The sequence below is a fragment of the Erpetoichthys calabaricus genome, chromosome 7 (genome assembly GCF_900747795.2).
Source record: "Erpetoichthys calabaricus chromosome 7, fErpCal1.3, whole genome shotgun sequence".
Lineage (NCBI taxonomy): Eukaryota > Metazoa > Chordata > Cladistia > Polypteriformes > Polypteridae > Erpetoichthys > Erpetoichthys calabaricus.
Genome location: NC_041400.2, coordinates 54,963,792 through 54,990,326, shown reverse-complemented (window position 1 = coordinate 54,990,326; position 26,535 = coordinate 54,963,792). Strand labels below are relative to the sequence as shown.

Here is a 26,535-nt window from a genome sequence, read left to right as displayed (position 1 = left end):
TGTATTTATACATTTCTCTGGAGATCTCAATGGAGTAATGAAAAAGTGTCAGCAATTTCGAAAATGGGATGAGTTATTTTGAATTACTGATATAAATTATTTTGAGAACTTTAAAAGGATACCAAATAAAAACCTGTCAGTATTTATTAAGTGTTAAATGTATCCACAGTGTTAATATTATACCATGATGTGGAATACTTGTGTGCAAAGTTTAAAAATGTATGTATAGGTTTCTAGTGATTTTGTTTATACCTGCATTGCCTATACTGGAAAAAAAAACTGTGAGCTGGACTATCTGTGGGAAAGACAGAACTGTTAATCACAATAGACATGCTTAGTGACTGTATATAAACAGTGAAGAGCTTTAAAGTTGATACACTTATAGTTGTAGATGATGTGAAAATAATTTATTTTGAAATATTAATCTGAAATTTAATATATTAATAACCCACTTGATTACAGACAATTTATGCAAGGTATTTAAGCAAGGCAGGTTGAGTAATTAACATGTGCCAAAGACTCAGGAGCCCAGCTCCAGGAGGTCATTTAGTCAGGCTAAGACGCCATATATCACGTCAAGATACGCTCTCAGGTTTAGCCAACACATGGAGTAAGGCAATGAGGCAATTACCTGAGGTGGCAGTTTATAAGGACAGCAATGTCTATAAACATTTTTAACATTACGAAGTAATAAAAAAAAAATTATGTGTGAAATTCAAGAATTAGTGCCTTATTTATACATTACCTTTAAAAGCTGTGATAAATGTTTTCATTTTAAAAGTTTCAAATTCCACATAATGCAGATTGCAATGCCTTGCCACAATGCTAGCATCCAAGAATCAAATCGGCGCATTCGCATTTCAAAGCTCCATGTCAGTATTAAACATAGGTGTCCATTATCCTGTTTTTTTTGGTTAATAAAACCCGAGAGGTAAAAATAGGTTGAAAAATCAATACTGCCTATGCTTGACTCTTGTTTAACTGTTCAATTTAATTTTTCAAGTGATTCATAATAATGTAAAAAAAATAAAATTGTGGAGGGTTTGGTCTCGTCCGTTACAGGAGATGGACGTCTAAGATGGAACGACTTAGTGGTGTTATTGTTTCTTTTTTTTTTTTATCATCCCTAGGTTTCCTGTATTCTCTCAGCCTGAGGGGGTTCAAATACAGTATATGCAAGCATATATTAGCATGACTGGTTAAAAAAAAAGGCTCAGAAAGAAACGGAAAAGACAGCTAAAGCTTCATTCAAGCCTAAACAGACATCAAGTTCAAGCTCAAGGTATGGCCAGAGACTGACCAGGAACAGATAGGCGAAAGCACATTTCCTGGGACCTAATGCTGCTGCATCGTCTCCAGCCGTGAGTGAGAGCAAGTTGGACCAGAATAACTCGTCGATTCCAGAAGGTTAATTGAAACTGAAAATGACCTTACCTTCCGCGTTGTCAGCTACTCCTTGCGAGCCAGCAACATTGAATCCAACTGGGCTTGGAAACGATCTGTCCAAGCTGAATACAATGATTGCCACAATGGCCACAGCTCAAGACATAAAGGACCTCAAGAATAATATAAAGGAGGACATAAATGATAAAAAGAAAGAAATAAAAGACACACACACAAGACAAACGAGAAGGTGCTTCAGGATATTAAAGACCAGGAAAAATGTTTAAGTAATCGATTTGAGGCAACCTTTAAAGGTATGCTATTAAAAATTGAGGAAAAACACAGGAAAATGCATCTAAGATTGAGAATAAACTTAAGAGTTCTTGACACTCAGTTTAAAGACGATAAGCATACATTCATGACTCATATTAAAATAGCAGAACCAATGGGATCTACCGCTGACAGAAAAGCAACAACTGGAAATTCCGATTGCAAAGTGCTTGGAGACAGACAAGCTGCACTGGAAAATGGATGCAGAAGGAATAATATCAGAATCGAAGGTCTCCCCAAAAATCATGTAGGTTCAAACCCATTGAAATTTGTAGCTGAACTATTCTCTAAAACAAATGAAGAGGACTTCAAATCAGACACTGAGATAGCAGCATCTTACCACATATGTGGATCGAATACTGCAAAACCCAGGACTCTCATTGTGTGCATTGAAAAATGACAATTTAAATTACATATGTTACTTCTCAGACAGAAACAAGAGATTATATTTGAAAATAACCACATTCGTATTTTCCTTGATTTCTCACCTTCAACAGTTGCTATACGTGCCGCATTTTACAGAAATAGTGCTTATGGAATGCTGAGATCAGATAACAGCTTCTTGTATCCTGCCAAACTGAAAGTGGTCATTCAAGGCAAGTTATACATTTTTACTTCTGCAAAGGAAGCAGAAAAAGAGCTAAGAAAACTGATCTGGACACTTTTTGAAATATGACTGTGAGTTGCATCAGGTCCTAGCATGGGAAAGAACATCTTACCTGCTGTTTGATCTGCTCACAATGATACTGTATTGTAATTATACATCCTATTCCCTTCTCACCCACATTTTGTTTACGGTTTAATTACAATTATATGCGTGGTGTGTATGTATGTATTTTTTTTTTTCATAGGGGACTGTTTAACATCATACCCTTGGTTTATTGTATTAGGGCTTACTATCAAACGTTATCTGCTCATCCAGGGCTATGGCTACTGTTTAAACATTATTCCCTGGGTTTACTCTCTCGGGACTGTTTGAAATTATATTTTATGTTTATAGTATTTGAACTGTACTGTCAATAGATATCTCTATTTTAATCCTTATACACCGCTGCTGGGGGGCTTTTTTGTTTTGGATGTGCTCTGTCTCTAGGTAGGTCAGAGGACTGGGACTTTGTGAAGTGTGGTCTAGACTCACGTGGGGAGGCAAAATGGTGGGACAGGGGATTAGTGGGGGGAGAGAGAAAGACAGCAAGCTATTTCTAATCTATCCTTTTAATCCGTATAACGGTAATAGCCAACATAACAATAGGCTTTATGGCAATAACTCCTGGAAAAATTGGAAATTAAGGTCATAGCTATCTAATTTAACAACGTACTATCTTAAGAGTACAAAATGTCAACAAAAGTTCAGAAGCAATGTCTCCATGATCAAACAGTTAACTTTCCATCCATCCATCCATTTTCCAACCCGCTGAATCCGAACACAGGGTCACGGGGGTCTGCTGGAGCCAATCCCAGCCAACACAGGGCACAAGGCAGGAAACAATCCCGGGCAGGGTGCCAACCCACCGCAGACAGTTAACTTTTTGAGATGGAATGTTAAAGGTCTAAATCATGAATTAAAGAGAAAGAAAGTATTCTCTTGCCTAAACACTACAAAGGTATTTTTATAGGAGACCCATTTATTAAGCAAGGATCAGTTTCGGCTGCACAGAGACTGGACTGGCTAAATATTCCATTCCAGCTTTACAAAGAAAACTAGAGGTGTGGGAATTCTTATACATAGAACAATCTCATTTGTAATATCAGATGTAGTATCTGATTCTGAAGGGTGATATGTGATCATCATGGGTAACTTATTTAACTGTAAAGTGATTTTGATAAATATCTACACTCCCAATATGGATGATCAGGACTTCATCCAAAACGTATTTGCATCCATTCCCAATGTGAACACTCATAAATTTATAATGGCTGGTGACTTTAATTGTGTTTCAAATCCAGACCTAGATAGATGTCATCTCCCCTGTTGGCAAAAGACCTAACACTGCAAAAACAATTACACAGTTTGTAACCAATCACAAAACTCCTAGAGATTTCTAAACCCAAAATCGATAGCATATTCCTTCTACTCACCAGTGCATCACTGTTACTCAAGAATTGATTATTTCTTTATAGATAACAATTTCTTGCCTATGGTTAAATCTTGTAAGTATGACGCTAATGTTATCCATGACCACACCCTTTTGATTATGGAGCTCAAATCACTATGCCCCATATACTCATCTTGCAGCTGGCGTCTTAACCCACTTTTATTAGTAGACGAGAACTGTGCAGAATTTACTGTATATCCAAGCAAATCGATTTTTTAGAGCCAAATACAGTACATCCTCAGAGGTTTCTGCAGGAATACTCTGAAGCCATTTTAGGACGACAGATTATTTTATATCTTTCCCACAAAAATAAATCGGAAAGCAAGAAGGTATCAGAATTAATCAGTGAAACTACCAGAACAGATCAAAAACATGCCAGGTGTCCAAATGAGGCACTTCATAGGAAAAGACAGGCTTTGCATATATAACTCAACCTCCTGAAAACTAAAGAAACAGAACGACTCATTTTTAAATCAAGACATCATTACTATGAACACAGAGAGAAGGCTAATAAGATCTTAGTGCAATAAATCCACAAGCAGAACGTTTGAAATGTAATACCAGTAATTACCAACAAAGACAGAGACAAAATCATTGACCATAAAAATATAATGCACATATTTAGAGACTACTAGAAGTCCTTATATAAACTCTACTCAGTTTAAAGAAGACAAGACATAACCTAATGGATGCATTACAGATACCACAACTAGATACTCTCAGTACAGTGAAAATGGATAAACCTCTGACACTATCTGAATTACTAGATGCTATAAACTCACTTCAGAGTGGCAAAGCAGGAGGCCCCGATTCTACCCTGCCAAATTTGATAAAAATATTAAGTTAGATTCCATTTTATTAGCAACATTTACAGAAGCTAAAGACAATAAAATTGTACCTCAAACTTTTCATCAAGCATTAATTACTGTCATTCCTAAGCAAAATAAGGACTTATTACAATGTGGATCATACAGACCAATCTTACTTTTGAATAATGATGTTAAAATACCCTCCAAAGTTCTAGCTAGAAGGATTGAAAAGGTGCTTCACTCAGTAATATCACAAGACCAAACTGGATTTATTAAAGGCTGACAGTTAGCTTCAAATCTTCAACTCCTGTTTAATGTAATATATGCTCCCACAAAGTCTAACACCCCAGTGACGATATTATCACTGAATGCAGAAAAAGCATTTGATATGGTTGAACGGAATTACATTTTCATTACATTGGAGAAATTTGAGTTTGGCCCGAACATATGTGCATGGATCAAACTACTGTATACCAGTCCAGAAGCGCCAGTGTGCATTAACAACATTATTTCAGACTACTTCAAATTAGAATGTTGTATTAAACAAGGATGCCCCTGGCACCACTGCTTTTTGCAATCACCATTGAGCCACTGGCAAACCCAGCCACAGGGGATGCACAAACCAGTGTGTTTTTCCTTGCCAGTACTAAACCTGGATAAATGGGAATGGTTACGTCAGGATGGGCACCCGGTGTAAAATTTATCCAAATCAATGTGCAGACAACAATACAAATTTACATACCAGATCGGTCAAGCTCTGGGTTAACAACAACCTCCACCAGTACTGTTAGCCAACAGGGTGCTGGTGGAAAATGGGCTACTGTTGGCCGAAGAAGGAGAGGAAGAGGAGAGACGTGTCCGGAGGTAAGAGGACAGGAGGAAAGTAAAGACAGTGGAACTGAGGGTAGGAACTTTGAATGTTGTCAGTATGACTGGTAAGAGGAGAGAGTTAGCAGATATGATGGAGAGAAGGAAGGTTGATATACAGTATTGTGCGTGCAACAGACTAAATGGAAGGAGAGTAAGGAGTAATTTGTGACAGATGGGTATCAGCAAGAGTGAAAGGGAAGGTCTACAAGACGGTAGTGAGACCAGCTATGTTATATGGGTGGGAGATGGTGGCACTGACCAGAAAGCAGGAGACAGAGCTGGAGGTGGCAGAATTAAAGATGCTAAGATTTACACAGGGTGTGAAGAGAATGGATAGGATTACAAATGAGTACATTAGAGGGTCAGCTCAAGTTGGACGGTTGGAAAACAAAGTCAGAGAGGCAAGATTGCATTGGTTTGGATATGTGCAGAGGACAGATAATGAGAATATTGGGAACAGGATCTTAAGGATACAGCTGCCAGGAAAAAGGGAAAGAGTAAGGCCTAAGAGGAGGTTTATGGATGTGGTGAGAGAGGACATGCAGGTGGGTAACAGTGCAAGATGCAGAGGACAGAAAAATATGGAAAAAGATGATCCACTGTGGCAACCCCTAATGGGAGCAGCTGAAAGAAGGAGAAGATTGAGGCACTGGCAGTTTATCAAAGGATTATCAGAGAAGGACTTGAACAGACAATTTCACTATATGCAGATTATACAGTACTATGTGTAATATACATATATACTAGCCATGTGCGCCCAACTACGTTGCGCGTGTTAAAGTTGTCTGTGAAGGGCTCCCTGTTTAAACGCGGCTGCCAGTTGTGAACTGGGCCCTTCGTCGCACAGCATTATGATTTTTATAAGGGAAGCAAAATTACAAAACAAAACCCTTGGACATTGATTCTATAGGAACGGCCTACTCAGAATCACTGTCCGAATAGTAATTATATGGCGGTGGAGGAGCATTTCTGCTTCTCTCCGTTCACAGTCCGTCTCGTTTTCATGACGCTGTCGTTTCCTCTCACGATCTCTTCTCAACCTTTCTCCAATCTCGCAGGTTGTTTTGTGGCAATCCAAAGAGTAAGGAAGAACCAATGCTTCTTTCTTGAACTCCAAACGCCAACTGATGGAAAATCACAGAAGTGTCTCCGACTTATATACTCTGACTGCCAACTCCAAGAAGTGGGTGAACATTCGATTTGGACGAAGTGCTGCCAACGACGGTCGATAGAAACACAAAAAACCACAGTCTCGACAACGAAGCAGGTGTCGACGCCAGATCTAAACACAAAGCACGGTGTCGACACCAGATCTAAACACAAAGAGTGGTATCGACAGTGTTTGTGAACAAAAGTAACAACCAAGGTGTTGTGTATTCAGCCAGTACAAACAGCACGTAGTCTCCTTTAGTTCAATCCTCTTTAATTACCATACTCCAACCTCATCCAATGATCCTCCCCCTCACTTCCTCTCCTCCTCCATCACTACTGCCCTCTACTGAACACAGCAGGAACACCACACAAGGCAGTGAATTCGCGGACAAACAAAGATCAAGATCCAAATGAAGATTATATATAAAGATATATATATATATATATATATATATATATATATATATATATAATCTTAGTCGGCGACTTTAATTTTCATTTAGATAATCAGTGTGACCAAAAAGTAAAAGAATTCATGAACATCCTGGACTCTTTTGATTTGAGACAGCTCGTTAATCAGCCTACACATAAACCAGGTCATATGTTAGACTTAGTGATTACTAAAGGACTAAAAGTTGATATAAAGCAGGTCACTGATACAGGTCTATCAGACCATTTTCTTCTACTTTTTAATTTAGAAATAATGTTAGAAAACTCTCATGAGAAGCATTTTGTTAAAAAACGCTTCTTTGACTCATCAGCAGCTCTAAAGCTTACAAACATTCTAAGCAATCAGTCCGTTTATAGTGCCAACTATAATAGCGAGGATAATGTAAATAATAAGGTGGAAAGATTTAATACTAAAGTGAGAGCTGCTGTTGACATATAGTTAGGTCCATAAATATTTGGACAGAGACAACTTTTTTCTAATTTTGGTTCTGTACATTACCACAATGAATTTTAAATGAAACAACTCAGATGCAGTTGAAGTGCAGACTTTCAGCTTTAATTCAGTGGGGTGAACAAAACGATTGCATAAAAATGTGAGGCAACTAAAGCATTTTTTAACACAATCCCTTCATTTCAGGGGCTCAAAAGTAATTGGACAATTGACTCAAAGGATATTTCATGGGCAGGTGTGGGCAAGTCCGTCGTTATGTCATTATCAATTAAGCAGATAAAAGGCCTGGAGTTGATTTGAGGTGTGGTGCTTGCATGTGGAAGATTTTGCTGTGAACAGACAACATGCGGTCAAAGAAGCTCTCCATGCAGGTGAAAGAAGCCATCCTTAAGCTGCTAAAACTTTAAAAACCCATCCGAGAAATTGCTACAATATTACAAGTGGCAAAATGTACAGTTTGGTACATCCTGAGAAAGAAAGCAAGCAGTGGTGAACTCTGCAACGCAAAAAGACCTGGACGTCCACGGAAGACAACAGTGGTGGATGATCGCAGAATCATTTCCATGGTGAAGAGAAACCCCTTCACAACAGCCAACCAAGTGAACAACACTCTCCAGGGGGTAGGCATATAGATATCCAAGTCTACCATAAAGAGAAGACTGTATGAAAGTAAATACAGAGGGTGCACTGCAAGGTGCAAGCCACTCATAAGCCTCAAGAATAGAAAGGCTAGATTGGACTTTGCTAAAGAACATCTAAAAAAGCCAGCACAGTTCTGGAAAAACATTCTTTGGACAAATGAAACCATGATCAACCTCTACCAGAATGATGGAAAGAAAAAAGTATGGAGAAGGCGTGGAACAGCTCATTATCCAAAGCATACCACATCATCTGCAAAACACAGTGAAGGCAGTGTGATGGCTTGGGCTGCATGGCTGCCAGTGGCACTGGGACACTAGTGTTTATTGATGATGTGACACAGGACAGAAGCAGACAAATGAATTCTGAGGTGTTCAGAGACATACTGTCTACTCAAATCCAGCTAAATGCAGTCAAATTGATTGGGCGATGTTTCATGATACAGATGGACAATGACCCAAAACATACTGCCAAAGCAACCCAGGAGTTTATTAAAGCAAAGAAGTGGAAAATTCTTGAATGGCCAAGTCAGTCACCTGATCTTAACCCAATTGAGCATGCATTTCACTTGTTGAAGACTAAACTTCGTATAGAAAGGCCCACAAACAAACAGCAATTGAAAGCTGCTGCAGTAAAGGCCTGGCAGAGCATTAAAAAGTAGGAAACCCAGCATCTGGTGATTTCCATGAGTTCAAGACTTCAGGCCATCATTGCCAGCAAAGGGTTTTCAACCAAGTATTAGAAATGAACATTTTATTTCCAGTTATTTATTTTGTCCAATTACTTTTGAGCCCCTAAAATGAAGGGATTGTGTTCAAAAATGCTTTAGTTGCCTCACATTTTTATGCAATCATTTTGTTCACCCCACTGAATTAAACCTGAAAGTCTGCACTTCAACTGCATCAGAGTTGTTTCATTTAAAATTCATTGTGGTAATGTACAGAACCAAAATTAGAAAAAAGTTGTCTCTGTCCAAATATGTATAGACCTAACTGTAGTTGCACCTGTAAAGACAGTTAAAAAATCTTCTAGCATTGTTATACCATGGAAGACCCAAACAGTGCCTGATTTAAACAGAACATGCCGTAGAGCTGAGCGTAAATGGAGGAAGACTAAACTAACTATCCACAAAGTTAAAATAACAGAATACAATAACACAGTCCGTCTTGAGAGGCGCTGCTATTTCTCTAAGATTATACAGTAAATAACAATGCTAGTAATCCCAGAGTCTTATTCTCGACAATTGATCGTTTTCTAAACCCAGGTACTGTAACTCAAAGGAATGCCTCCTAAGTACTTCCAGTAAAACCTGTGAGGCTTTTGCTGTATTTTTCAATCAAAAAATGAATGATATTAGAAATAACATAGCATATCTCCCCAACACTAAGGATCCTCCTAAACCCCAGTATTCCATTGTAAACAAATTAAACTCTTTCACTAGGATAGATTTACCTGATTTACATAAAATAATTTCTCAACTGAAACCCTCCACCTGTGCCCTTGACCCAATACCAACAAATTTTTTCAAAGAAGTATCGGACGTGCTAATTGATAATGTTCTTGACGTAGTAAATTCGTCATTAGATACTGGGGTGTTCCCAGACTGTCTCAAGACTGCTGTAGTTAAACCCCTACTTAAGAAAAATAATCTTGACCCCTTTGCTCTTGAAAATTTTAGACCCATCTCTAACCTACCTTTCTTAAGTAAAATTTTAGAGAAGGCAGTCATTATGCAGTTAAATGACCACCTCAATAAACATGCTATTCTTGATAAATTTCAGTCAGGTTTTAGAACAAATCACAGCACAGAAACTGCACTCGTTAAAGTAGTAAATGACTTGCGGGTAAATGCAGACAGAGGCCATTTATCTGTTCTCATCCTCTTAGATCTGAGTGCCGCATTTGACACCATTGATCATAATATTCTTATAAATCGCCTTAGTCAATGGGTGGGCCTCTCTGGCAGCGTCTTAAATTGGTTTGAATCCTACCTGGCAGGGAGAAAATTCTTTGTTAGTTGTGGTAATTACAACTCAAGGACACATGATATCCAATATGGTGTTCCACAAGGCTCTATCCTGGGTCCGCTGCTCTTCTCAATCTACATGCTTCCGTTAGGTCAGATTATCTCAGGGCACAATGTGAGCTACCACAGCTATGCTGATGACACACAGCGGTATTTATCAATAGCACCTGATGACCCCGATTCTATTGATTCACTAACACAATGTCTGACTTGTATTTCAGAATGGATGAATAGTAACTTTCTCAAGCTAAATAAAGAGAAAACTGAAATCTTAGTGATTGGCAATAATGGATACAATGAGGCTATTAGAAATAAACTGGATATATTAGGGTTAAAAGTCAAAACGGAGGTAAAAAGCTTAGGGGTAACTGTTGACTGTAATCTGAATTTTAAATCACATATTAATCAGATCACTAGGACAGCATTTTTTCACTTAAGAAACATAGCAAAAGTTAGACCTCTTATATCATTGAAAGATGCTGAGAAATTAGTTCACGCGTTTGTTTTCAGTCGACTAGATTACTGTAACGCAGTCCTCTCAGGAATACCCAAAAAAGACATAAATCGTTTGCAACTAGTGCAGAATGCAGCTGCTAGAATCCTAACAAGGAAAAGAAAATCCGAGCACATTTGTCCAGTTTTGAGGTCACTACACTGGTTATCTGTGTCATTCAGGATTGACTTTAAAATTCTGCCTATGGTTTATAAACCCTTAAATAATCTCGCCCCATTTTATATATCGGAATGTCTGACATTTTATATTCCAAATCGTAATCTCAGATCCTCAAATGAGTGCCTCCTTAGAATTCCGAGAGCAAAACTTAAAAGAACTGGTGAAGCGGCCTTCTGCTGTTATGCACCTAAAATCTGGAATAGCCTACCAATAGGAATTCGCCAGGCTAATACAGTGGAGCACTTCAAAAAACTGCTGAAAACACATTATTTTAACATGGCCTTCTCATAATTTCACTGTAATTTAATCCTGATACTCTGTATATCCAATTCATTATAATAACTATCCATGGTAGCTCTAAAATCTGTACTAACCCCTATTCTCTCTACTGTTTCTTTTTCCCGTGTCCTTTAGGTGGTGGCTTTCACCACCACCATCTACTCAAAAGCACCATGATGTTCCAACAGTGAAGAATTAAATGCCAGAAGTCTGCATGTCCATCATCATCAAGTCCTTCCGTGAGAACCCTAGACACAAGAGGACTATTTCATTTATGTTAGGTAGAATGCCCAGAGGGGACTGGGCGGTCTCGTGGCCTGGAACCCCTACAGATTTTATTTTTTTCTCCAGCTGTCTGGAGTTTTTTTTTTTTTTGTTTTTTCTGTCCACCCTTGCCATTGGACCTTACTCTTTTTTTATGTTAACTAATATTGTCTTAATTTAATTTCTTATGTTTATATTTTTTTTTATTTACTGTTCTTCATTATGTAAAGCATTTTGAGCTACTTTTTTGTATGAAAATGTGCTATACAAATAAGTGTTATTATTATTAATTACTGTACATACTAACCTCACATTGTTTTCAGTGCAGGATGTCTATGAATTGGTCAGATCATGATTGCTGGTGCTTGATGGTGCTTTGAGTGGACTGTACACTACCAAAAGAAGCGTATGTGACTATGAAAAATATTTGTTTGAGGTGTGTCTCTGCAGAAAACCTATAGTAACTAGGCTGTATTGGCAGCATTCTTCCTTGTTTTCATTTACATTTTATTAAAAAGACTATGTCACATGAGTGAAAAATAGATTATCTTAGCAATATATATCAGTAATTTGGAGCAGCTCTCTATTTCAGCCACCAGCTAACAAGGTAGTTTACATTGATGGTGACAGTACAATTGTATTTTTTTTTTTTTAAACTATGCAATCCCATAAACTATAAACGTATACATTACATTTAGACCATTAAACTAAACTGACTAGCCTAGTATAAATCACAACATTCAATGAAATTGAATTATATACATTTATCTGTGACTCCTGTTTACTGTATCATGATTAAATACAAAGTAGTCAATATCACCATCCAAGCAATGCATAGCCTAAGTTTTTTTGATCATCAAAAACTTTATTTAAATGTGCCAGGAGTGATTGTGAGGAGTATTATCATCAGGTCATTGATGGTGGTGAACAACAGAGGACAAAATTTGTGGAGTTATAATGAGAGTTTTAATCTAAGCTCATTTGAGAGATGTTTCCACTTAGAACTAAATCAGTCTTTAGCAATTCATTCAAAGTCAACTTTGCAGTCCTGTTGCGGTGTTGACCATTTAATCTTACTTTGCCACGTGGTGTCATCTATACTGTGCCAGTATGAGGAATATCATTATTATTGCTAGATTATTATCTACGTTATAGCCTTACTAGCCTGTAATTTTTTGTAATGGGTCAGTGTTCATGCACATTGCATTGCATATGTACGGATTATGTAATTTTCTAAAATGTTGTTAGTTTCTTGAATCTATTTTAGGTGTCAGTGAAAATGTCTGTTACAAGTCTCAAAGTTGCATTTTTAATCAGATGTCTTGTGGCTTGCAGGACAGTTTGAAACAGCAACCATGTAGAAGGAGTGATAGGACCAAGGCTCATTTTGCATTTAATTCAGTTTTAGACACTTTATTCATTTTAATGGCTGTTGTGTGTTTTTTTCTGTTTTAAAGCTAATCATTTTAATTTTTGTTCCATTTTTCCAGAAATATTAGTTTGTTTGTTTTTTCTCCGGTGTTCTTTGTTTTGAGAAGCCTGTACAGGAAACTGTATTGTATGAATTAAGTATATTATCTCAGGCCCAGTAAGAATATAGTAAAGTTAAGTTATTTAACAAGCTGGGTTTGCTGCTTGGCATACCACTTGTTACATGTTTGATCTTTAGGGCTTTATCACACCAGCCCCTGGGAGCCAGGGCTGAAAAGACCTCTGAAAATAAATGAAGATTTCAACCACCAACACTTGAATCTACAATAAAATGCAGCTGATATTACAGTGGTAATGCTTTGGTTATTTCTCATATTACTAGTGGCTTTTAAACTAATTTATTAAAAATAACATAACTAAGCAACAAAATGTAAACAAGAGTGGCACATTCATGGACAGTATACTGTAGAGTGAATAGAAGGAAGAATTAACGAACTACCACAATGTCACCCTGTGCTCACATGTGATCAGTTTAATCATAATTTTAAATTCAGGTCAGCATCTGAGTCATAAACACATGGCCTGGCTTTAAGAGGCCAACGCATAAACCAATTACTTCAAAGATTAATGAACTGAAGCAGGGTTGTAAGGACGAGTTGGGCTAGACCATCTCTGATGCAACATAAATAAGATACAGATAAACTCATAAGAAAACAACCATAGCACACATCATATTATAACTTTTAAAGCTAGTTCTACACACTATTGAATCATGAGGTGTACTTACTTTTTTCCCCAAATGGATTATGCATGATGTTTTTTTTGATAAATGAAAAAAGGAAAATATGTATAATTTGTCATTTTTTTCCATCTATTTTAATTTACAATATACTGAAAACTGCTTTTTGTGTGAAACCACAAAATTGAAAGAGAGTGTACTTTGTTATGTACTTCACTACACTGAAGCACAAAAATCTGTTATTTGCCTAAAACCAATAAGAGGACATCTTAAAACTGCAGGTTGCAAAGTAACTTGTAAATACTTTACATATTTTGATTTTTTTATAATTTTACATATCCTTTGAAATGTGTTTTTGGGCACTGTACGAGGAAGCCCAAGTTAAGTGAACCCATCAGTTTGTTGAAGGTAAACCTGGCACAAAAATATATGTATTTGACCGGAATTTAATCCATTTTTCAAACCTGCTTAATCCATTCAGGGTGTCATTGAGTCACAGCCCTATTGTGCAACCATCAGGATTAAGTCAGGAAACTGTTCACTACTTTATACATTCACACACATTATCCACACTCACTTATTTTGGGACAATCTAAAGCCACCTATGAACCTATAACAGGTATTTTTGTGGCATGGGTGGAAAATTGAAGCATCAAAAGAAGACAAAAAAAAGAGACAAGAGAGAACTACGATATCTTGAACCTGACTAATTACTTAAAAACAAAACCAAAAATAAAAACATTCTACTGATACTGTCTTTCATGACTGGCAAACAAGTGCTTTATGAATTTCAATTATGTGATTTTTAAAGTAAAGTTAAAGATGCTTTTTGTCATTTTACAGAGGCTCTGTAAATAAATAAATAAATAAATAATCATATGGTCTGAACATTTGACGTAACTCTGATGTCGACTTTTGTCAAAAGAAGGAATTGACGATGGTAATCAACTGTAAACGGTGACAAAACCAACCGTTATGTTTTAGTTGGACTCTCGTTGCTAGAAGGAAAGTTAGCTTCATTGGTTTGACCGAGATTTCCGGTGCTTGTGTGAGTAGTAAGGCACAAACAATAGCAAAAATGTCACTGACATAATGGCGAGAGATCAAAGCGAATGGGTAAAGCAAAATACTCTGTGGATGAAGTTTTGCCTATTATCTCTGAACTGGACTATGAGTTGTCAGACTCCGATTTTGATACAAGTGATCGAAAACGAATGTGAGGTTCCAGCTTCAGCTGACTGGTCCCCAGCTAATCATGGTGCTGAACAGGTTCATGTAGCTGACACGCCTATAGCGATGTTGCCAGGAGGACTGCCACTTAACAATGATAAGAGGTAGAAACCAGATGGCAATGCACTGCGACTGTGACTGCTGCTACTGTTGCTGCTGCTGCCTTAGCCACGCGAAGACAGCCTGGCAGCAAGCCTGCCGCACATTCTTGGCAAACTGGCAGCCGCAGCATGCAGCAACAGATGTTTTATGTTGATTTCTGTGTGAAGCCATTGCTTTTCAGAAACTGTTTTTGGAAAAAAATATTCAGCCCTCAAAAAAATTTTTAAAGGATGAAAATTTCTGACTTGGCTGTCACAGTCATAGTGATGCATTATGCAGGTATATTGCTGTTTGTATAAAAGAGCTCCAGTAGAGTTTCCCGACACACTTCTGCTGAATGATTCGTTGGCTGAAAGTACTCAGTGTGTCATAGAGAGGATGTGCAGCATTGTTCATCATGGCACTCAGATTTGTTTTTTTAATTCTCTCCTTTGCTACTACCTCCAGGTGGTCCAGCGTGTGTCTCATAACTGAGTCTATTATATTAATTAGCTTGCTGATTCAGCCTTGAAGAAATGTTACCAAACTAGCACTCTGCAGTGTAGAAAGTCACACTGGCCATCACAGAATTGATGATGTGAAGGATGTCATTATCCGCATTAAAGGAATGCAGTCTTCAAAAAGTATGCTCTGGCCTTTCTGAAAAAGTTCTTCAGTGCTATGAGACCAGTCCAACCTGTCACTGATGTACATCCCCATGTATTATACCATAGCAATGCAACACCTCCATAGCCACTCCCTTAATAGTGACCGGACACAGAGGATCTTTAGTGTGGCTAAAGTCAATAACCAGTTCCTTGCTCTTGCTGATGTTAAGTCGCAGGCAATTCTTTCTGCACTAAGAAACAAAGTTCCCCAACTGACTCATATACTCTGTCTCACCCTTTATCAATACATCCCATTAAGTACAGAATTTCTGAGAATTTATGCAAGTGACATGACTTAGTGTTACATTTATAGTCTGAGGTGTACAGAGTGAGGAGAAAAGGAGACGGGACTCTTCCTGGTGGTGCTCCAGTGTTGCTAACATCCATATCAGAAAGACATCCTTGAGTCTCATTAACTACGGTTTGACAAGACATAGTTCATTATCCAGGACTCTGTAGGCTCATCCATCTGCATATCTCTGAGCTTACTCTTTAACAGGGATGGCCAGATGGTACTGAAAGCACTGGAGAAATTTTCAGTTTACCCTGTAAGCATTAACTTACATATATTTTTTCTCAATAGTTATTCAAGTGTTTATCTAGAGCCAAAATAACATTACAGTGTTGACAATGAGAAAGCATTTCCAGGCAGAAAATGGTGGAGGATAATCAACAGGATCAGAGCAGGAATTGAGAAATTAATTTGAAATGAGTTTTGATTTCATCAATTAAAGTAGCTGGTTCATTAAAATAAAGGCAAAATAAAAAAAATCAGTAATTTAACCGTAAAACATACAGTCTCTGGAAAGCTCAGGAAAGTAGAGTGTTTAAATATGAACAACTGAGTGTTCACGACAGTACAATGGGGCAGGAATTAGCACTGCTGCATTATGATCCAGAAGTCTGGGTTTTGATCCCGAACCTGGTTGCTGATTGTGTACATTTGCACATTCCTCTTTGTGTCAGTGTGTATTTCACTTTAGATGCCTTGGTTCTCCTCCCACATCATAAAGACATGCATTTTTAGGTTAACTGATGATTCTGAATTGTCCACGTCATTTTGGGTGTGTGCAGGAGTGAGCCCTGTAATGAAGCGAGACTCTCTGTGACCCCGTTAACCTCAACTGAATAAAATTAGTTTGAAAACATTATACAAAGTAACATTAATGTTTTGCAAATTTTAGTAAACAAAATCACAACTTACATAAAAATGTAAGCTAACCTTTCCCAAAGGAAAGCACCAAATTCCAACTTTGGATCTTATTTACTGCTAAAAAAAGAAGAAGTGTAAATATGGCACCGTGGCAATTTGCTAATTCCCAAAATGAAAAATGAAATGTGTGTAATGTTAGAACATTAGCTACACGGTTAATGCAATTTTGGATGGCATTGTTTTAATTACCTTTAGCAATTTATGGTGATTAATGCTTCCATTAAAAATTGATTAATTATTAGGTATTAATGAACTTAAAAACAAAAGGGAAATTGCATGTGGGCCAATTAGAAATCTGGAGTTCAAACAATGGAAAATGCATGAACAAATATTATCAAGAACTACTGCTCCATCACAGGGCTAACATTGGACACACTGAAAAATGTTGTGGAAAAGGGACTGATGGCAAAACTAGATGCCATCCCATCAAACAGACACTCTTTTGGAGAACTTTTAGCCAAAGGATCATTTCTTCATGGTGAGCTAAGAAACACCTCATGGTATCTTTTTTGACTGCAATTTTCAATGCTTCCTCCCAACATCCCAGACTAAATACTCTTTAAATTCCACTGGATCCATTTCTGCACTATTTACTTATTTATGTACCTAGTTATAGATTGTATTATGTGTTCTGTGAGTCGGTATCTTTTTTTTTTGTTCTGCTGATGTATGCAAAAGAATTTCCCCTTGGGATTAATAAAAGTTTACCTAATCTAACCTATCCTAAAGTACATGTGATAACTTCCAACATATCATGAGCCACATTATACATTTACTTCCTATAAATTTTCATAAGATAGAGAATACAGCAAAAGATTAATTGAAAGCTTATTTTTAAGTAATGCATGCTTACTTAGACACATACAGTACATGAGCACTAATAATTTGTAAGAGCCTTGGGTCAGTGATGCAATTATTTTTCCATGTCAATTTGAGTTCATAGTATCTGTCACCATAATATTAGCAATTCCATAGTTATGTAAAAAGTACTGGCAGTTCTCCAATAACAGGAACGGGATGAACAGACTCTAACGCTGCTCCTTGACTCTTATTTCCTCACTTAGTCAAGCAATATGTCACTTATAATTAATTTTAATGTGTATGTATGCAGATAATATACCAAATTAAAATGAGAGCAATTTACAGTGCAATTAAAATAAAAATATACTGCGTTCTTCTGCACTAAGGAGGAATATTAGAGCACTAAAGAACACTCCCGAGAATATTTTAAACACTCTTATTTCAAAAATGCTGCCAGTTCCTTTTGCTAAGTTTCACAGCACAAGGTATGTCAGCTTGTTATGTCAACACTTTCCAGAAACTGTTAAAATTAATATACCTCCTAATGAAGATAGTGTTCTAAACTGTGTTCTGACATTCTTCAGAGGTAAGGCTGACAGAAGTGTCAAGGTAAGGTTGTTACACTTGCTAATCATGGCAATGGAGAGTGTGGTGATGTGTTACTTTACAGTACTAACCCTATAAACCTTTAAATTTACAAATAAGCAAAGCACAAGTGATGCAGTAATTAGCACTGGTGTTCATAAATCCACCATCCTGCCATCTAATCCTATGCCCATGAGGAGTTTGCATATTCTCCCAATACCTGATTGTTTTTTTTCTTTTCAAGTACAACAGCATCTGCATATAGTAGCTTAACTAGCTATTCCAAATTTTGCCATGCGAGTGTAAGTATGGGCATGTAGGCATCCATACTTGCTTACTTTAAGTTAGTAAACATAACACTGACTCAACAGATGTCATCAGTTTTCCTGACAAGTGTACCACAGAAATTGCTAATTATCTTCCCCATGTATACTCTCGTTTTGCAGTCACTGGTTACTAACTAACGCACCTGTATTTGTTGCAGTAGTGTTTAGTTTCTTGACCTTACCACGGCAAATGGTGTACAATATTCATCAAAATTTCAAAACAATAAAGGTATCAAAGCACAAAGTGTGATGCATTATTAACACTTCAGTTTGGAATTCTGTGAAATGTGTAAAATTGCCCTTTAAATCGCGGGGACACCAAACAAGGTTGGCCTATTATCACCAACACTATTTACAACTTAATCCTTGGCCATTCACCAGCATGAACATCAAGAGATTTGGGGAATTGTAAGGGAAGGACTTCAACAAAACAAATCTCTTTAAGATGATCATGTGAACTAGATTTTTTCCACATTACACATTCATTGAGTCCACTAGATGGACTCTATAGGATTTCTGTGTTTAAGATCAACTCGAATAAGACCATATTATTCCCTCAGTGAATAGTGCAGCATGGCTTGAACTGGATCATGTTGTAATTATCTCAAAGCAGTTCATATATCTAGAAGATACAGTTAAAAAATGTTAAGGACCTCTTTTAATTAAATTAACATCTTGTTACTTTCAATCAAGTTAACAAACAATCATCTCTTCATCTCACAATAGCCAAAAGACACGTTAAGATGAACATGCTTCCAAAGCAACTATGAATTCATACAAATAAGTACCAAATCCTTATTAAAAAGTAATTTACAATTACAAATACAGTACCTTTGTTTAGAATGCAAAAAAAGCCATTGCTAAAAAAACATTTTGCTAAGACTTCAGGCAGAGGGGTCATGAAACTATCCTTTAAATATATCAGGAAAATACATTCATGAATAAATACTGTACATACATCAGGTATCGGAGTGTCTGGGCTTGCGAGTATCCTGAAAAAAAAACAAGATCCAGGCCTTTAATGACCTATTGGGCACAGCCATCAGTAATGTGTCTGCCTGCGGAGAGAGAGTGTCGACCTTGTTGAGTGGTTTACTTATCTTGGCGGCACCATTCACGTCTCTGGTGACTCTACCTATGAAGTTGGAAAATGGATTGCGAGGGCATGGGGGGGGGGGGGGGGGGGGGGGGGGGGGGGGTCATGAGGTTGTTGGACAGGGGTGTGTGGCACTCCCGATATCTTTGCAAAAGGATGAAGGTACAAGTCTTTGGAGTCCTGGTGCTTCCTGTTTTGCTATATGGTTGTGAGATCATGCATGGGTGCTATCCAGTTACCTGAGACAAAGATTGGATCCCTTCGGTACTGTGTGTCTTCAGAGAATCCTTGGGTACCACTGGTCTGACTTTGTATTGAATGAGCAGTTGCACATTGGAGTCCCAAATGAGGCACATTACTTGCCTTCTTGAGGGGAGCATCAGTTAAGGGACTAAGGCCATATGGCACGATTCCCTGAAGCTGATCCTGCTCACAGGATCCTCACTGTTGAGGACCTGAGTGGCTGGACCAGGCTAAGGGGGCACCCACGTAACACCTGGCTGCGGCAGATAGTCATTTCCAGAGGGTGGGACTAGACTGTGTGTCTGACTGGGTGATGCCAATCAGAATCTCAAACTGTTTTGTCATGTGGTGGGTGAAGCAACGTGCTGTACGAGTGCATGCTCCCCAACCTGACATGACCTAGAAGGCACTTCGCATTCAGACCCTTAAGGAGTGTGTTTCCATGCTTTGAACAATTTCACCTTAAACACAAATTTCCAGTAACACGTGTTCCACTTTGTGCAAGCTGGAATTTAACTGAAAGAAATCTGCCCAATTTTCTCAGTCTTCCATTAAGCCATGTAAATACTAGTTTGATATGACTGAATATGTCTAAGAGGCCTGTAAATTGATTTCTCTTGAAACAGTTTTCAAATTCTACAAATACTTCTAAATTAGAAAAATCACTGCTTCAGTGGTTGCATATTGTTGGAATAGCTAGAGAGTTCCTCTTACTATAATGTGTTACATAGTGCATTTAAACAATGTGAATACTGGTTTGGTACAACTGAATAAAAAACTAAAAGACTTGTGAAGGAACAACTATATAAACATTTTATAATGCCAGATAAAATCCTTCCCAATGAGGAAATCATTGTTTTGAACAGTTCCATATTGCTAGAACATCTATAAAGCTAAGCTTACTGTAATGCATTATATTTTGTAGTCAAGCCTTACAAACATTGTTTTTGTCCTATTAAATATAAATAAGTCTGCAAATTAAATACTGTATAATGCATATGATAATGAATTTAACACACAATTTAACACAGTGGTGCAGTGGTAGAGCTGTAGCTGTAAAACAAAAAGATCAAGGTTTACGTCCCAGATGCTCAATGCATGGGCACCCAGTGTCCTTATGGGTTTTCTCCAAGTGGTTCAATTTCCTCCACCAGGACAAAGACATGCAGGTTGGTGGAGTGGCATTGCTAAATTGGCCAGTGTGCATTTGTGTCTGTTAACCCTGCAATGGACTGGCATCCTATCCAGGTGTTGTTCCTGCCTCGTGTCCGATAACTGCTGGGATATGCTCCAGTTGCCCCATGATTCTGCCTTGGATAAGGAAATTAGGACGATGGATGAGTGAATACGTATAACTAAAACACCTCTAAATGTATCAAATCAGTTTGTATTGCTAAAAACAGAATTTGTCAACTAGGAAATCCTTGTTTTTAATCAGTTTCACTGTACTACAGAGCCAATCTTTCTGTAATGCTTTATTTAGTGTATTAAGTCACAATTGTTTGGTACAACTGAATTTTACTAAGAGGTCTGTAAACATATCACTACACTGTAAAACAGTGTATAATGTTAGAGATAGCACTTTCCAATTGGTAAATCACCGTTTTGAGCAGTTCCATATAAACTGACCTTACTGTATTAACCAATGAAACACACTTTGATTATGAAAAATCAAACTGTGATACCTTACAAATTCCTTGCCTTCTTGTTCTTTCATCTTGCTCAACTGTTAAGAAAACTAACCTACCCTCTATAACACTGTGGGATAAAATATATCTTAAATTAAAATTACATAAAAATTAAATTCTCTCCTCTGTGAAAAGTACAGTCTTTTCAGAACTGGGTAATAAAATAAACTAGCTCAACCTCTAATAAAATGTTTGATATCTCTGTATCTAACATGCACTACTTCATACGGGGTTCTCTGATGACATACCTTTTCAGCCAGGTTAAGGACGGGTAATGAGTGCAACACCAAACATATACAGTTAGGTCCATAAATATTTGGACAGAGACAACTTTTTTCTAATTTTGGTTCTGTACATTACCACAATGAATTTTAAATGAAACAACTCAGATGCTGTTGAAGTGCAGACTTTCAGCTTTAATTCAGTGAGGTGAACAAAACGATTGCATAAAAATGTGAGGCAACTAAAGCATTTTTTTAACACAATCCCTTCATTTCAGGGGCTCAAAACTAATTGGAATGTCTCACACCCTTGCACTACAAACACCTCTAAAGTTGCTAAAAAACTCTTTTTGTCTTATCTGTCAAAAGAATTCAATCCCACTGAAAGTTTCAGCAGTGTCTGTCAAAGTGTAGGCACTTGAGTTGTTTGATCACCAAACTGGCTCTTTTTTCTAGCAACACTCCCAAAAAACTTGTGGTTAAGGAGGTGGCATCTGATATTAGGTTTAGAGACTTTCTGAACCCAAAACCCAACTGATGTCTACAATTCTCCAGGTGTGATCCTTGAATATTTCTGGCCATTCAATCCATCCGCCACTTATTCATCGCCATTTCCTTTAATGTATTAATTTTCGCTCGGATAGTGGAAATGGGGGTGGCACGGTGGCGCAGTGGGTAGCACTGCTGTCTCGCAGTTAGGAGACCCGGGTTCGCTTCCTAGGTTCTCCCAGCGTGGAGTTTGCACGTTCTCCCCGTGTCTGTGTGGGTTTCCTCTACATGCTCCGGTTTCCTCTTTTTTTTCCTCTTGACATGCAGGTTAGATGCATTAGCGATTCTAAATTGTCCCTAGTGTGTGCTTGGTGTGTGGGTGTATGCCCTGCGGTGGGCTGGCGCCCTGCCTGGGGTTTGTTTCCTGCCTTGCACCCTGTGTTAGGAGTGTCTGGATGGATGGATAGTGGAAATGGACACTTTATTACTGTTTATAGCTATTTTCTCTTACCCATTTACTGACATGTATAGATCAAAAAGCATAGATCAACAAGCTTTCATTGCACATCATTACTATGTTTGAGTCTTTCCAATTGTGATGGATGAATAAGAGAATTTGACCTGTGTGCCACCTCATATACTACTAATTCAGTGCATAACATTAACTCTATGACCTCAAAGGTATCGGCATTGATACAATTCCAAAATGTATTTTAAGCGTTATTCATTAAAGATCAGGGTAAAATAGCAAAAAACTTCAACTTCCACTTAAAAGCTGAGAACCAGATCTTTCTAATGATATATGCTACCAATCAAAAGCTTAGAACACTTCTGTTTTTCACCAATTTATTTAGTTAAGATGCAATGAATGACTTATAATGGTGGAAAGGTAAGCAGTAAACTGCTGTAGGTTTAAGGTTTAGGTTAGCAAAACCTGAAAAAAAGAAAATTTTAGAAAATTACAAATGGGCCTTCTTCAGGGAACAACTAATATGTTACAACCTACATGTGTTCTGCAGTAATTAAAGTAAATTAAGCCTTGCAAGATGAAGCAAACAAGTTGCATGGGTGTTCCAACTTCTGCTGATTACTTAAAAAACCCTCTTTCTGTCTTAAAGCAGAATTGGAACAGACTATATTACTACACCCTCTGAAGTACTACTTGGACAATATTCCAGTGATAATGGCAGGAAAACAGCAATTCAATTAAATGAGACACAGTATTATTACCCTTAGAAGTGCAGACCTTTTATTCAGAGAAACAATCAAAGTGTCAGTGAGTACAGTGTCCTATACAATACAAAGGCAATTGGAAACTGGAACAAACTTTGATAGGAAGAGATCTGGCAGACTCAAAGTCACAACCCAATCAAAAGACAAGTTTCTGAGGGTCACCTCACCAGCTTGCATGATATGCACCTCACAGCACAACATTTTGAACCACAGGTTCAAACACAAATGTAACTGTGTTCGAAACAAGAAAGTACCGGTATCAGTACCTACTGTGAAGAGGAGACTTTGTGCTGCAGGTTTGAAAGGGCAAGTGGCAGTAAGAAAGCTATTCCTTAAAGGACAAAATATGGCATTGAAATATTGTGGACTGCCTCTTCAACAGTAGAAACTGAGACTTGCTTTTTTCGACTACTGTTAAACTGGGCTTGAAGCTGTTGTGCTGTGAGGTACACAGTCCCTGTGTATGAAATATTGCTTGTGTTGTAAGAATGACAAGCAGATAAAGATGACATATGCATAGTTGAGAAAAACTACTGGTTCAGATGAAATTGGCATAGTGTTAACCTGTTTAGGTTTGTAGAACAAGGAGCAGAAAATAACTCTGTGAATAAGATTCACTAGGACGGAACTGGGCAGGGTGAGGGAAAAAGGGAAAATGAAGGAGTATGCAGTTGGTGGCACATGACAAGAAAATATGGGTCTCCATTTTATAAATGATCTAAGTGAAGCATTTTGTAATGGACAAACCAAATAAAATCTGGTAAATGTTCATTAATCTGGTTAATATTATTTATCATATCTGCTTTAAAAACAAAAATATAAAATAAAAAGATGTCTGAATTTAAAATCTTATATACACAGTCATCAGTAATGATGCTCACAGATTTTTTTTCCCATGCAGGAATGTTAAACATAACCCTTACTGGATGACAAGTATTAAATAGTTATATGGTGAATTATCTTTTAAGTATTGCACATTTGAATAAAGTGAAATGACTTGCTTCTTTATCCTTTGTCTTAAACCGGTATTCTTTACTGGTAACCCTAGCTGATGAAATCTGCTCTATGCATTACTTGAATAGGGAATGACAACATCCTTGCTAATTTAATTTAACTTCAATTCCACTATTAGGGCTCCGCTACAAGAGAACTGAGAGCCATAAAACGTCTTCTTGGTATACTGCCAGACAGCAACTCCCTTCGGACATCTTGAAAGGAAGAAACAGGTTCGAATGCATAATATGCTATAAAATGCACAAAACTGTAATATTCAGCACGACTTGATACCGTGAATAATTGTATCCACACTAATAATGCTTGTCATCACTTGTGACGCGTCTCTTGTCGCCGTTAAATTGATTTTTTTTTTGGTCCGTGTGCAATGTTCTCTAAACGAATAAATTCACTAAAACACCACAAATACAACACAACAGCGTTATTAAACTGTGAGGAGAAAGTTGACAATAGTTATCTTTATAACCTGCATTATGACGTCCAGAAACCGTCGCAAAAACGAAATGAGCTCTTTAACCTACAACACGAAAAAACTCACTTGAAATGGGTAGTTGTGGCAAATAAAATGTAAACTCGACGCCGACTTTTATTTATTTAGAATAAATCTGATAAACTGCGGAATAGATTCAACCCGTGACAAAATTATGGCCACTTGTTGAACGCAGAGGCAACGCCTACCCAAGTTAAAAACATCATTATAGCTGCAAATCCACACTTCAAACTGTGTTAGTGGGTGAAACCAACCAACTTCAGATCAGTTACCGTGAAGCAGAGCAGATATTTACCCTCTTGAAGAATGTGAGTTGGGCGCACAGCCTGCACTCTATACTGCCTCGCGCTCCAACCCGGGGACGGTGTACGCACGATCTCGCGATCCGACAGCCAGGTCACCGCCTCAAAATTGTCGCCGCTGGCTAGCGCATCCGCCTCGGCGCTGTGCACGCCGACCTGTCGGAACTGATGCAGGCCCCCGGAGTGATCAAAATGGACATGTGTTCCAATTGCGAGCAAAGGATTCTTGCGCCCCGGGTCCGATTCGTCTCCCAACAGTCCACTCGTGTGCAGGTAGTCTGGTAAACTTCGGAGCCCCAGCCCAGTGTCTATGACCACGTCCTGATGCGATCCTTTAATCATCCAGATATTGGCTCTGTTGCCTGACTCGTAAAATCTCTCCTGGATCCAAAATAGCCCGTCTCCTAGAGATTTGTGCGCATACCATTGCGCCGCAGACATCCCAACCTAAATGCTTGTGCAGAAAAAAAAGGGCGTAGGGGCTTGAGGGTCACGTTTTTCTGGACAACAGCAGTAAATCCAAGTATACGTTTCACGCTGACTAAGGATAAAAACAATAACAACAGGTGAAGAGCCCAAGTTGACAGCCTAAAAAAGTCTAAATTGGCGTAGACTGCTCCCACTCTAGACTACTGGCTGTTTACATGCAATGCAACTCAAGGATACACCGAAGAGAGCTCTCCATTGGCTAACACTCAACCGCTGCCTCAGTTACTAAGGTGTTCGCCGCACCTTTTAAAGAGACAGTTTCTGTCAGTCTCTTGCTCAGTACTGATATTTATTTACTCACACATGCAGTAATTTACAGTTGGCGCACGCCTACTTGCGTCTCGGCGATCGGAGGCGGGGTTTATGCAAATTGAGACAAGATGAGCATCCAGTTGTGTTTTACAAGCTTTAGCTTAAAAATATGTCAGTGGACGATTGTATTGGTGGTGGAAATTGTTTCGTCTTAAGTCTTATTTTTAATTTCAGCCCACTATGCTCCCATAATTACCCTACTATGCATTTGACCCACTGCTCGCCCTATTCACTCAAGTTAAATAACGTATAGACGTTAGATGACGGTGGTAGCGCTGCTGCCTCGCAGTTAGGAGACCCAGGTTCGCTTCCCGGGTCCTCCTTGCGTGGAGTTTGCATGTTCTCCCCGTGTCTGCCTGGGTTTCCTCCGGGCGCTCCGGTTTCCTCCCCCAGTCCAAAGACATGCAGGTTAGGTGGATTGGTGATTCTAAATTGGCCCTAGTGTTTGTGTGTGTCCTGCAG

General features: G+C 38.2%; 1 protein-coding gene across 1 annotated transcript in view; it reads right to left on the bottom strand.

The window, feature by feature from the left end:
* mblac2 (metallo-beta-lactamase domain containing 2) overlaps nt 1–26,042 on the bottom strand; it is a 37,340-nt gene extending 11,298 nt beyond the window's left edge. The window contains exon 1 of the mRNA XM_028804742.2: nt 25,266–26,042. Within this exon, the coding sequence (XP_028660575.1) occupies nt 25,266–25,713 (448 nt within the window). The 5' untranslated portion in view covers nt 25,714–26,042. The remainder of the gene's footprint in view (nt 1–25,265) is intronic.
* Nucleotides 26,043–26,535: the final 493 nt, after the last annotated feature.